General features: G+C 43.1%; 1 protein-coding gene across 24 annotated transcripts in view; it reads left to right on the forward strand.

The window, feature by feature from the left end:
* Positions 1-13,222, forward strand: part of nrxn3a (neurexin 3a) — a 2,332,164-nt gene that overhangs the window by 714,303 nt on the left and 1,604,639 nt on the right. For all 24 annotated transcript variants that reach the window (XR_010017469.1, XR_010017470.1, XR_010017471.1 and 21 more), the window contains 2 exons: positions 4,947-5,385; positions 11,370-11,753. Coding sequence is in view for 19 of the 24 variants with exons in the window: in XM_063044591.1 (XP_062900661.1) it covers positions 4,947-5,385; positions 11,370-11,753 (823 nt within the window). In the remaining 5 variants the exon portion in view is untranslated. The remainder of the gene's footprint in view (positions 1-4,946; positions 5,386-11,369; positions 11,754-13,222) is intronic.

The raw sequence follows: 13,222 nt of genomic DNA on the forward strand, positions 1-13,222 counted from the left end.
CTAAGTTGCATGCCATCTTGGTCAATGTCTCCCATCCACTACATAATGTACTGGGTGGACACACGAGTACATTCAGCCAGAGACTCATTCCACCGAGATGCAGCACAGAGTGTCATAGGAAGTCATTCCTGCCTGTGGCCATCAAACTTTACAACTCCTCCCTTGGAGGATCAGGCACCCTGAGCCAATAGGCTGGTCCTGGACTTATTTCATAATTTACTGGCATAATTTACATATTACTATTTAACTATTTATGGTTCTATGACTATATATTATTTATGGTGCAACTGTAACGAAAACCAATTTCCCCCTGGGATCAATAAAGTATGACTATGACTATGAGAGGGAAACTGAATAAGACCTAATCAAATGGCGAAGCAGACTTGATGGGCCAAATGGCCTAATTCTGCTCCTATGTCTTATGGTTGGTCCTAGCACAGACTAATCAGAATATACTTGCTGCTTACTGCAAATACAGGGCCAATGTCTTATTCAGTACTTGCATACTGATAGAACACAAATAAATAGCATCTTTGATAACTAAGCATAGTTCATCAGGGCACAGCAGATGGCTTGTTTAGCATAGAGTTGCATTTGTCATCATACACTGTACAGCTGATATAAATTAATACCATTTGGTGTCACTATGATACAGTCCACCCAAGACAGTACCAGTGTTCTGCAATATTTCATGGGACATGAGGGATAACTGTTTACTGGAAGCAAATGAAATCCATTTAATACCTTCCCCTTGAGTTTCATGCACTCTTTTCAAACGGGTGTTTGATATCATAGTACCAATCTTTTAAGTCAGGTTGACAATCTTCCAGGAATTTTCTGGAATTAAGCGATAGTCCACCATCGATCTCTATACTGAGGAAAGAATTCACTGAGGTATTAAAAAGTGATGTCTCTTTCAGAAGCTGCTCTTTAACTATTTATTAGTCAAAGTCAAAGTAAACTTACTATCAAGCTATGTATATGTCATTATATAGTCAAGTCAGGTTTATTGTCAATTAACTGTATATACTTTATACTTTATTATCACCAAACAATTGATACTAGAACGTACAATCATCACAGCGATATGTGATTCTGTGCTTCCCGCTCCCTGGAAGCACCACAGTTATTGATATTCCCAGCCTTTTCTTTGCGCCCAGTGATTTCATTTAGACTCTGCCATAGTCTACTGGCATCTCTCTGGTTAGCCTGGGCTTCCAACTTGGCTCAATATTGCCTCTTGGTATCCTTAATGGCTTTCCGGAATTCACGCCTGGATTCCATGTAGCGACTGGCATCCCTGGACCTAAAAGTCACAGCTCTAGCCTTTAAAAGGGACTTGACCTCATAATTCATCCAAGGTTTCCGGTTAGGGAATACCCAGATCGTCTTGTGAGACACACAGTCCTCCGTGCATTTCCAAATAAAGTCTGTGACAGCTGAGGCATACTCATCAAGGTTAGCTGCCGAGTCCTTGAATACTAACCAGTCCAACGCGACACTACTTTTGACACCGTGACCACCCATTTCAGTTTCTGTTTGTAAGCCGGGAGGAGGAGTACGGCCTGATGGTCCGATTTTCCGAAGTGAGGTCGTGGGACGGAACGGTAGGCATCCTTGACTGCTGTGTAGCAGTGGTCAAGTATATTCGGGCCTCTAGTGGGGCAGGAGACATGTTGGTATAACTTTGGCAGTGCCTTTCTGAGGTTGGCCTAGTTAAAGTCCCCGGCTGTAATGAGCAAAGCCTCCAGATACCTGGTCTCAAGTTCACTGATGTTGGCATACAGTATGTTCAGAGCACACTCCACGTCTGCCTGGGGGGGAACATAGACTGCTGTCAGTATGACCGAGGTGAATTCCCGTGACAGATAGTAGGGACGACACCTCACTGATAGGGGTTCCAGGTCCGGGCTGCAGGAGCTTGTCAGTGCCACTGTGTCCGAGCACCACGCAGTGTTGATCAGTAGGCAGACACCACCTCCCCTCGTCTTGCCCGAAGACGCCATGCGGTCCATCCGATGGATCGAAACTATATATGTATATCGTCAAACAAGACAATGTTTCTTTGCACCAGGGTGTAAAGCACAGCAGTACACATGACACACAATAGTAATGGAAAGTAAGGATAAAATCTACAAATGAATTATGCATAAAATGCACAAAGTAAAGTGCATAAATTAAATATTGTAAGGTACAGAACAGATTAAGCAGTGACACTTCAAATGAATGCGGCAGCGAATTCTGAAACCTAATGGCCTGAGGGAAGAGCTGTTTCCCATTCTGAACACTCTTGCCTTTATGCAGCGGAGTCTCCTGCCAGAAGATGGAAAGCCAAAGAGGATGCGCGATATGCAAACTTCTGATCTTGTTGCGGGCATTTAGAAGAAAATAGAAAGGAAAGAAATACGATAGAATTTATGAAAAAAAATCAAAAGCAGAAGCTGACAGACAACCAATGTGGATAAGAAGACAAATTGTGCAAATACTAAATAAATAAATCAGACCGAGAACACGTCTTTGGAAGTGAGTCTGGAGGTTGAGGAATCAGTTGAGTGGTGAGGTGGGTGGAGGTAACCACACCAGTACAGGAGCCTGATGGTTGTAGGGTAATACAGCTCCTGAACCTGGTGGAGTAGGACCTGGCAGTAGTGGGAGGAGACTGTGGGCTGGATGGTGGGTATCCTTGACAATCACTGCTCCTTTCTTGTGGTAGCGCTCCTTGTAAATGTGATCAATGATAAATGTATTTACTGAAAGCTTCCTGGAGAGGAACTCTGTTTCATTGATCATCAAGATGTGGAAGGAGCTGCTACCAGGAAGTTCAACCTATTATTTAAGAAGCAGAGTCCATTGTAGAATGCAGCTTGTTTACTGACCAGCGATTCAATTTCTCAGCAGTATTTGTTTTTCTACTTAGTCTTAGGAAGCTCGCACGTGTTGGGTGACAACTGGCAAAAGTCTAGAGTTGGAGCAGTTAGAAGCCAGCAGTCATTTGATGATGCGTCCAGGAAGGTAGCCAACCAGAACTGGCAGCTATGTTGCCATGATTCCCTGACTGAGATGATGCCAAGAGGAGATGAGAGGGGTAGCCTTGAACAACCAGTGTCAGAAATACTTCAACTACAAACGGACCCACATGAAATGTGTCTTTCAAAGTCCCCTGCGTTTCTGTGATGTTGACAGAGCAGATAAGCTGCTGTTAACCTTTGAGCAGCAGAAGGTTTTTGACAAAATTCTAAGAAAGGTTTAGACAGAGTCAATAAAGAGAGATTATTTCCAAGGTCTAAGACACTAATAATCAGCTGGCACAATCTTTGGCCAACTGAAAACCTATTCATAGAATACATACTAAGAACATGTACTGCCTGATACATTGATGGAAATAATTTCTGTTGTAGCCTTCAGAAGAAAAGTAGGATTGGAATGAAACAATTTGATGATGTTTCGCGTATTGTGAGCAGTTTTAGGCCCCCTATCAAAGAAAGAATGTGCTGATATCGGAGAGAGCTCAAAGGAGGTTCAGAAAAATTATTCTGGGATTGAAAGGTTTATCATATTAAGAGTGTTTGGTGGCTCTGGGCCTTTACTCAGTGGAATTCAGAGGAATGGAGGGTGAGCTCATTGAAACCTATCAAATGTTGAACAGCCTCGACACAGTAGATGTGGAGAGCATATTTCCTATGGTGAGGGAGTCCAGGGCCTGAAGAAGCTGCCTCAGAATAGAGGGGCATCCTTTTAGAATGGAGTTAAGGAGGAATTTCTTTAGCCAGAGAGTGGTGAATCTGTGGAATTTGTTGCCATAGGCAACTGTGGAGGCCAAGTCATTGGGTATATTTAAGGCGGAGGTTAGTAGATACTTGATCAATCAGGGTGTGAAGGAATATTGGGGGAAGGCAAGAGATTGGGACTCAGAGGGAAAATGAACCAGCCATGATGAAATGGTGAAGCAGATTCAATTCGCCAAATCATCTAATTCTGTTCCTAAATTTTATAGTCTTATGAATTTGAGTCTGCCCTTCCTTTTATTAACAATATTTCTCAGCATCAATCCCAAAACCTTGGACTTGCTTAATATCCAGAGTTTAATGATTTGTATTTCAAATGCACACAACTTGGCACCCTCAGACCTCTGGGGCAGAAAATTCCGAAGTTTCACCATCCTCTGAAGAGTAATCTCTGAATCTCAGTTTGAAATGGTTGATCCCTTATTTGGAAAATGTGCCCCCTACTGGTTCAGCAGGGGAACACTCACCCCTACATTTAACCTGTAAAGCTCCTTAGAAGTTTCATAGAGTGAGAGAGAGTCATAGAACAGTACACTTCAGAACCAAGCCCTTTGGCCACCCTAGTCCATGTCAAACTGTTCTTCTGCTGAGCCCCATTGATGCACTTCATTGAGCTCTGAATACTCCTCAAATCCCGTTGAGCCCTCCATAACCTTCCTGTTCATGTCGTTGCCGAGTCAGTGAGGAATTGGAAGAACTGTGGTAGTGTGGTGGGGAAATTTGGGAGTCTAACCAAACTAATTTTTAGAAGCAGCAGATGTCAACTTGATGAAGCAAACAACCTTCTGTGTAATTCAGGTTTTGATGTGCTTCCATTGTGAGCTTTCTCAATGGCTCAATCACAGAGATGCTTTTATGCTTCAAAGAATGAAGAGAATCAAATCGTAAATCCATCTGTCTGAGTGGAAAAGTTGTGAGGTGAAGGGAAGTGATTTATTTGATGCAAATTTCTCTCCCTACACTTAGTTTGACATGAATATTTGACTACAGATTAAGCCTGCTAACACAGACTGTTTATTTCCATTATAATTTAAAATATGTGTCCTTGTTATGATGTCAGTTTCCAGTGAAAAGCCTCATTTCTCTTCCGTGCATTGGCCTGCATAAACAACTATGCCCGTGCTGAATACGATTTTGTGTTGTATTTTTTGTGATTGGCAGGTTGTTTATAAAAACAATGACATCAGACTAGAGCTGTCACGCCTGGCAAGAATTAAGGACCCGAAAATGAAGATCCACGGCGATGTTGTATTCAAGTGCGAAAACGTCGCCACCCTGGACCCCATATCGTTTGAGACGCCGGAAGCATACATTAGCTTGCCGAAATGGAACACCAAGAAGATGGGTTCAATTTCTTTTGACTTCCGTACTTCAGAGCCCAATGGCCTCATTTTGTTCACGCATGGAAAGCCCCAGGAACGGAAAGACATGAGGAGCCCAAAGAAAACTAAAGTGGACTTCTTTGCCGTTGAACTCCTTGACGGAAACCTGTTCTTGCTCCTGGACATGGGATCCGGTGCGATAAAAATCAAATCAACAACGAGGAAGGTGAATGACGGGGAATGGTATCACGTGGACATCCAACGAGATGGGAGATCAGGTGAGAGAGATAACACAATGTTGGCGCAGATTGAGAACTATGCTGAAAGAGAAAACAAAATTCCTTTCAAAGAGCCAGAAAAAGCAACTGTGCCTACAGTAGGCTTTTCCAGAGGATTAATAATGAATGCTGTCTGATAAATACACAGCTTGCTGGCTTAAAGTTAGAATAGGATTTTTGTTTACTCCTGCATTATTGAATGATGTCAAAATTGCTTTTCTTGTCAGCACTTTCTTGGAATGTGAGTGCTGTTGTCTCCAGCCAAATCATAGACACCCTGCCCTGAAAGTCCAGCAATAGATGCCAGACTTGTTATTCTGAGCAGTTTAGGGCCACGTGTCTAAGAAAGTATGTGCTGGTATTGGAGAGGGTCCAGAGGAGCTTGATCCCGGGGATGAAATTGTTACAAGAATGATCCCGAGGGTAAAGGGTTTAATATATGAGCTGCATTTGATGGCTCTGGGCCCATGCTCTCTGAAGTTTAGAAAAATGATGGGGGATCTCATTAAAACCTACTGAGTATTGAAAGGTCTAGTGGACATGGAGAGAGTACTTCCAGTAGTGAGGGAGTCTGGGACACAAGGGAACAGCATCAGAATTCAAGGACGTCCCTTTAGAATAGAGGTGAGGAGAAATTTCTTTCGCCAGAGGGTGGTGAATCTGTGGAGATTCATGGCCATAGATGGTTTGGAGACCAAGTCATTGGGTATATTTAAAGCAGAAATTGAGAGGTTCTTAATTAGTAAGGGTGCCAAAGGTTACAGAGAGGAGGTAGGAGAATGGGGTTGTAAGGAAAATTCAATCAACCATGATAGAACGGTTGAGAAGGTTTGATGGGCTGAATGGCTTAATTCTGCTCCTATGTCTTATATTCTAATGGTCACTGGAGGTGGAAGTGTGCAGCAGTTGTTGTGACAATGCCAAGTTAGCAAGCAACTGTCTGGGTGGAATCAATGAGGTTTTGAAGGAGTGGGAATGTTAGTGCCATCTCAATTCAAGAAACATAAGAGAGTGAAGATACTGGAGCAAAAAAAATATATATACTGGTAGAAATCCACAGGTTAAGCAAGATTATTAGTCACATGTGTATCAAAGCTTACAGAGAAATGTGTCAATTACAACCCAAACAGTCTGAAGATGTGCTGAGGGAAGCCCATAAATGTCGCCACACTTCCAATCCCAGCTGCCCACAATGTTCAGCAGAACAACAAACTCAGCCAAACATACAAGACAGACATAACATCAGCAAAACAAATCCCTTATTACCCTCCACCATTTTGGGACACCCTGACCTCCAGACATGTCAACCTTGGGCCCCCAACCCCCAGGACAGGCCACCTTCGGGCCTTCCATCTCCAGACCTCAGACCCGGACTCATTGACCTTGGATCTCCAACATCCGGGCATTATCTGTGGAAGGAAATGGACAGTCAAAGTTTGGCATTGAGACCCTTCATCAGAGCTAAAAGAGTAGAGGGGAAAAATCTTCTCAATAGGAGATAGGGGAGTAGAGTGAGTACCTCTCCTCTACTCTCAGTCCAGATGGGTCTGCACCCAAGACACCATCTGTCCATTTCCCCTCCAGAGGTGATGAGTTCCTCCCGTGGTTTGTTTTCCTTTTTCTTCACTTCGATTCATTTTCTTACTTGTGTTGATTTTTGAAATGAAATGCTATGGGCTGGTTGTGCATTTATTAATATAGGGCCAGTTTTGTTCCTGATCCCACCCGAGCAGCCCCCCGACTCCAAGCTGTCAGGTCCCATCAGATGGAGGTATGAGTGACCACCGTATGCCATGGTCTGTTGCAGACGTGTGACTTTTTCCATTTTACACGTCCACATTCTCCAGCCTGTAGAACAAAATTGCTAATTACTGCTGAATTAGTGTCAGTCTCGTGCTTCAGGTCATTTCTCCACTATCTAATGAGTTGAGACTAGGCAAGCTCATTTCATGCCTTGATGCTTCAGAAGCATTTCATACCTTGATGAGCTCAGCTACAGCAATACTCTCAACAGCTCAACAATATTCAGTGTCAAGCACTTCACTTGATGGGCAGCCTATCCATCAATTCAGTTTCTCCAACCTTCGGTACAGCGTGGCTGCAATGTCTATTAGCCCAAGGTATACTGCAACAGAGGTCTGAGTCGCCTCGGGCAGCAGCTCCTAGACTAATCACCTCCGAGGACAACCGCAGCAACTGGCATTCATGCAGCTGCTTAAAAAGAGAAATGCCTAATCTGTTTCACTTTATCAAGTTTATTTTATTTTGTAAAAATTTTTATTTAGACATGTAGCACAGTGACAGACCCAACGATCACGTGCTGTCCAATCACACTCAATCTACTGCCCGTTACACCGCTGGTGCTTAGGGCAGCAGTAAAGGTCCTCCATCACTGCCCGTCTTCAAAGCTTCCTTCAGAGTACCAATAGCTCGGTTTTCACTACTGTCAGTCATTGCAAGCCCCAGGTGGAGAGTCAGGAATACCATCACACTCAGATGTAGAAGGATTCTTCATTGTTGTTTCTGTAGCAGTTTTGTTTTACCAGTCAGGGTTGTTAGGTCTGAGCTGAACACCTGAACCTGAAGGCCCGGTCGTCTGGCCTCTAACCTTTGACCTGTTTGGCATGGGTGACCCTACCAAGAGTCAAAGCATAAAGCTCTGACTCCAGCCAGTTCTAGGCCAATTACTCTCGTGTGATCAATTAACCTACTAACCCATACGTCATTTTATGTGAGAAGAAACCAGAGCACCCGGAGGAAACCCATATGGTCACAGGGAGAATGTATATACTGTTTACAGACAGTGGCAGAACTGAACCTGGGTCACGGGTTGTAATATCATCAGACTCTGACCACCAACGGGTAACATTAACGGCTAACTGTTCAGTGTTTTGGGCAGAGACCCTTCACCAGGACCTGATGAAGGGTCTCAGCCCAAAACGTCGATTGTTTATTCCCATCCTGATCTGCTGAGCTCCTCCAGCACATTGTGTGTATTTATTTCATCCATGTGCCTATTTAAGAGAGTCTTAAATCTCCCTATAGCAACAGGAGTGCTAGAAGGTGGTGAGACTATAAATTACATGTAAGCTAGTGACACATTGGACACGACCTTCACCACATAACACCTCCAAGAGCAATGCAAGCGATAGCATCCAATGTTAAAACTGCTGTTTTGACCAGGCTAATCAGCATAAAGATTGTGGGCTGAAGGGCCTGTATCTATGCTGTACAGCTCTATGACTCTATGTCCTCATTGCTATATGTCCATGTCCAAATGGTTAGGTGCAGAGTTGATTGTGAGTGATAGCAAATTTTTGCACATACAGTCAGTGGCCACTTTATTAGGTACACATGTACACTTGCTTGTTACTGCAAATATTGAATCAGTCAATCATTTGGCAGCAACTCAATGCATAATGCATAACAGCAAGCAGACATGATCAAGAGCTTCAGCTGTTGTTCAGACTGAACTTCAGAATAGGGAAAGGAATGTGATCTAAGTGGCTTTGACTACGGAATGATAGTTGGTGCCAGACAGGGTGGTTTGAGTATCTCAGAAACTGCTGATCTCCTGGGATTTTCACACGGAACAGCCTCTGGATTCACAAAGGAGTGGTGTGGAAAACAAAAAGCATCCAGTAGTGCCAGTTCTGTGGACAAAATACCTTAATAAAGTGACTACTGTCTGCTTGTTTAGGGCAAGGTGTAGAAATTCAATCCCTGAGAGAATCGAAGTACATAGTAAACAAAGAGGCATTATGACAGAAACAGGTCGTTAGGACATTGCTGGTGGTGAGAGCTTCCAGCCTGCAAATTAGCTGCTGTGTTTTCCCCAGTATAATGACGACTTCACAATACTGCCCATTACTAGCTGTAAGTGCTTTGGGATGAACTGGAAAGGACATGAAAGGAATAAATACAGGTCTGTCTTTTTTTCTTTGCGACACAGGCATGTCTTCAGACTTGCACTGAGTTAAATCTTGGGTATACAGGATAAATATTAAATAGCGATGGTTTCTGTGTTGGTGGCTGAGTCAGCGGTTAGAACCAGGAATAGCTACAGCCATAATCTTGGAGTGAACACATTTTATGACAGTCTTTTAATAGCACTGATTTAATATTCAGAAATGTAATGGCTCCTCAAAAATCCATCTACATTACTTGGGCAGTTTCTTCAGCAAACACATAAGAGAGTATATTTCAATTATACATACTTCATTAGCAATGAAGTGGTTCGGAATGTCTAGACTGTATGACCATATACTGTAAGTACACGTTTTTCCCTTTCTGCTGACCCAGTTAAGATTAGACCATAAGACCCTAAGACATAAGAACAGAATTAGGCTGTTTGGTCCACCGAGCCTGTTTCACGATTCGATGATGGCTGATTTATTTTTCCTCTCAACTCCATTCTACTGCCTTCTCTCCATAACCTTTCACTCCCTTACGAATTAAATATCAAACTATCAAACTCCAGTTTAAATATACCCAATGAGTTGGCCTCCACAGTAGTCTGTGGCAATGAATCTCACAGATTCACCACCCTCTGGCAAAAGAAATTTCTCCTTTTCCCTATTCCAAAGTGATGTCCTTGTATTCTGTGGCTGTGTCCTCTGCTCCTAGATTCTCCCTCTTTTGGAAACATTCTCTGTACATCCACTCTGTCTAGGCCTTTCAATATTTGATGGGTTTCAAAAGAAGAAAATCTGCAGAAGCTGGAAATCAAAGAAACACACACAAAATGCTGAAGGAACTCAGCAGACCAGGCAGCATCTGTGGAAAAGAGTAGAAGTTTCAGGCCGAGACCCTTCATCAGGACTGGAAAAAAGAGATGACAATTCAGAGTAAGAAGCTGGGAGGAAGGGAGGAAGAAGTTCAAGGGGACAGGTAATAGATGAAACTGGGAGGGGGGAGGGATGAAGTAAAGAGCTGGGAAGTTGACTGGTGAAAGAAATCCTGGTACTTACCCTTGCAAGCGGAACAAGTACCATACCTACCGCTACACCTCCTCCCTCATTCCCACTCAGGCTGCAAACAGTCCTTCCAGGTGAGGCAACACCTCACCTGTGAGTCTGTTTGGGGTCATCTACTGTACCTGGTGCTCCTCGTGTGGCCCCCTGTATGTCGGTGAGACCCGACACAGATTGGGATACCGCTTTGCCAAGCACCTACACTCCGTCCACCAGAAAAAGTGGGATCTCCAAGTGGCCACTCATTTTAATTCCACTTCCCATTCCCATTCTGACATGTCAGTCCATGGTCTCCTCAACTGTCATGATGAGGCCACAGTCAGGCTGGAAATGCAACACCTTATATTCCATCTGGGTAGCCACCAGCCTGATGACATGAACATCGATTTCTTAAACTTCCAGTAATTGCCCCCCTTCACCATTCCCCATCCCCTTTTCTCTCTCTCACTTTATCACCTTAACTGCCCATCATCTCCCTCTGCTGCTCCTCCCCCTTCCCTTTCTCCATGGCCTTCTGTCCGCTCCTATCAGATTCCCCGTTCTCCAGCCCTTTATCTCTTCGATCAATTGACTTCCCAGTTCTTTACTTCACTCCTGCCCCTCTCCTGGTTTCACCCACCACCTACCATCTTGTACTTCTTCCTCCCCTCCCCCCACCTTCTTATTCTGACTTCTCATCTCTTTTTACCAGTCCCAATGTAAGGTCTTGGCCTGAAACATCAACTGTTTACTCATTTCCATAGATGCTGCCTGGCCTACTGAGTTCCTCCCACATTTTGTGTGTATTACTCATTCTTTTAAACTCCAACTAACTGTATAGGGAAAGAATCCTGCCAGTCTAGTTAGCAACTCTTTATACTGATAATACTGCACCACCGCGTTATAATATGGAGTTCTCTTTAACAAAGAAGCTTCTGATGTAATATATTGGAGATCCTAATGCAGGCACGAATTCACTCGTAAATAAAAGTTGGGCCAGCTGTGCTAAACAGTGTGATTTTCTCTTTGCAGGTACTATATCGGTGAATAGTCGACGCACGCCATTCACAGCAAGTGGGGACAGTGAGATTCTTGACCTGGAAGGAGACATGTACCTAGGAGGTCTGCCAGACAACAGAATGGGTTCCATCCTGCCCACGGAACTCTGGACAGCCATGCTCAACTACGGCTATGTCGGCTGTATCAGGGACTTGTTCATTGACGGCAGGAGCAAAGACATCCGACAGCTAGCTGAGGCACAGAATGCCGCTGGGGTCAAGCCATCTTGCTTGCGAGTGAGCAGTAAACACTGTGACAGCAACCCTTGTAAGAACAATGCCGTGTGCAGAGAAGGCTGGAACAGGTTCATTTGTGACTGCACGGTCTTGGGCTACTGGGGAAGAACGTGTGAAAGAGGTAAGAGTGACTTACTTTGTAGAAGAACGGTTGTCTTATGGCAATTTACTGGTGCATGAACGATGCGCTAATATGTGCCTTAGTATGATAAAGAGCCATTGAAAGGTGATGGTGCTTATAGATATGATCTCTCAGTTTAATTGAAGATTTTGACCATCTGGCAAAAAAAGTGGTGTAACAATCCTATGTAGAAGGTGATCTGAGTTGCTCCTTAGTCCCTCATCGGACTGTGGCTTTTTGGAGTGTCTTGCCTTGAAGGAGGTCATGTCATTTACTTGTCTTCTCCGTCAAATATCATAAGGAAAGTTACAGATTTTTTTTTACAGAAGATTATAGTCCATCACCAATTCCAATGGATTGTTTAAAAAAGAAAGCAGAAGATGCATAGGAAGGGCAATCCAATGTCAAACAAGAAAAATTATGGGCAGAGCAGTGAATGGAATCAAATTTCAGCTGAGAATGTGCAGCCATGTTTAGATCAGGAGATAAAGGTTGGATTGTACTCAATGGCTCTCTTTACCAGATCCTGGTTTAGGCCTATCTGGAAATATAATTAGGCAACCTGATTTGGTTAATGAATATGAAAACTCTGGAGAAAGATTTCCACAAGAATGCACTTGATAAAAAAAAACTTTATCTGTTACAATATGCTGAGAAGAGTCCATACATTGCCGAAAGAAGTTGGAATCTACAGATTACTTGAACCAACTGATCCAGTGTGTACAGGCTATTTAATAAAATAGATGTGCTTACTAGTTCTTCTTTATGCAAAAAATTCCAACACTTGGAATAAATTAACGTTTATATGGTAATGGTAACAGTTCATAAAAAGAGATAAAGAGATGAACGAGGTGCTTGCAGTGATCAATATGATTTCACATAGAAAGTAAGTGTGTGTTTGGCACGTATGTGCCCCTGTGACCTTCTAAATTTGTTTGTTTATTCTGAAGTTCCCAGGGGTTTTTATTTTATGAAGTAGCTGTGCTTTCTTTTTGTTCTTTACATTTTCCAGTGTAACAGTAAAAAGTATCATGATATTTATGCAAAGGGATATTTATATTCATGATTGTATTGGATATGTATGAAAGTATCTTTTATGTACAGTCAGATGTGATTAGGCTACATTTTTGAACTGTGCTCTACTGTCTTCAATGAAGGCTGTTGTGTTGTTAGTTCTGCTAGTCCAAATGATAGTACTTGGATGAACATTACTGAAAACCACAGATGCTACATTGGAGAGAGGTTTGGATTTTTGGTACTTTGATGAGCGACTTGAGACAAAAACACTGTGTGATAAAGCCAGAGATCAGGGTTTTCTGTTGGGATCATGCACCGTATAGATGGCAGGAGATGGATGTGTGGAGTTCCGCAGAATGTTCCAGAAATACAGGCGGACTCATCCATTTGTCCTGTACTTAGATTGTGTGGAGTTGTTCCTTAAGAGAAACACCAGAATCATTGACTTCCCA

The sequence above is a fragment of the Mobula hypostoma genome, chromosome 1, assembly GCF_963921235.1.
Source record: "Mobula hypostoma chromosome 1, sMobHyp1.1, whole genome shotgun sequence".
NCBI classification, from domain to species: domain Eukaryota; kingdom Metazoa; phylum Chordata; class Chondrichthyes; order Myliobatiformes; family Myliobatidae; genus Mobula; species Mobula hypostoma.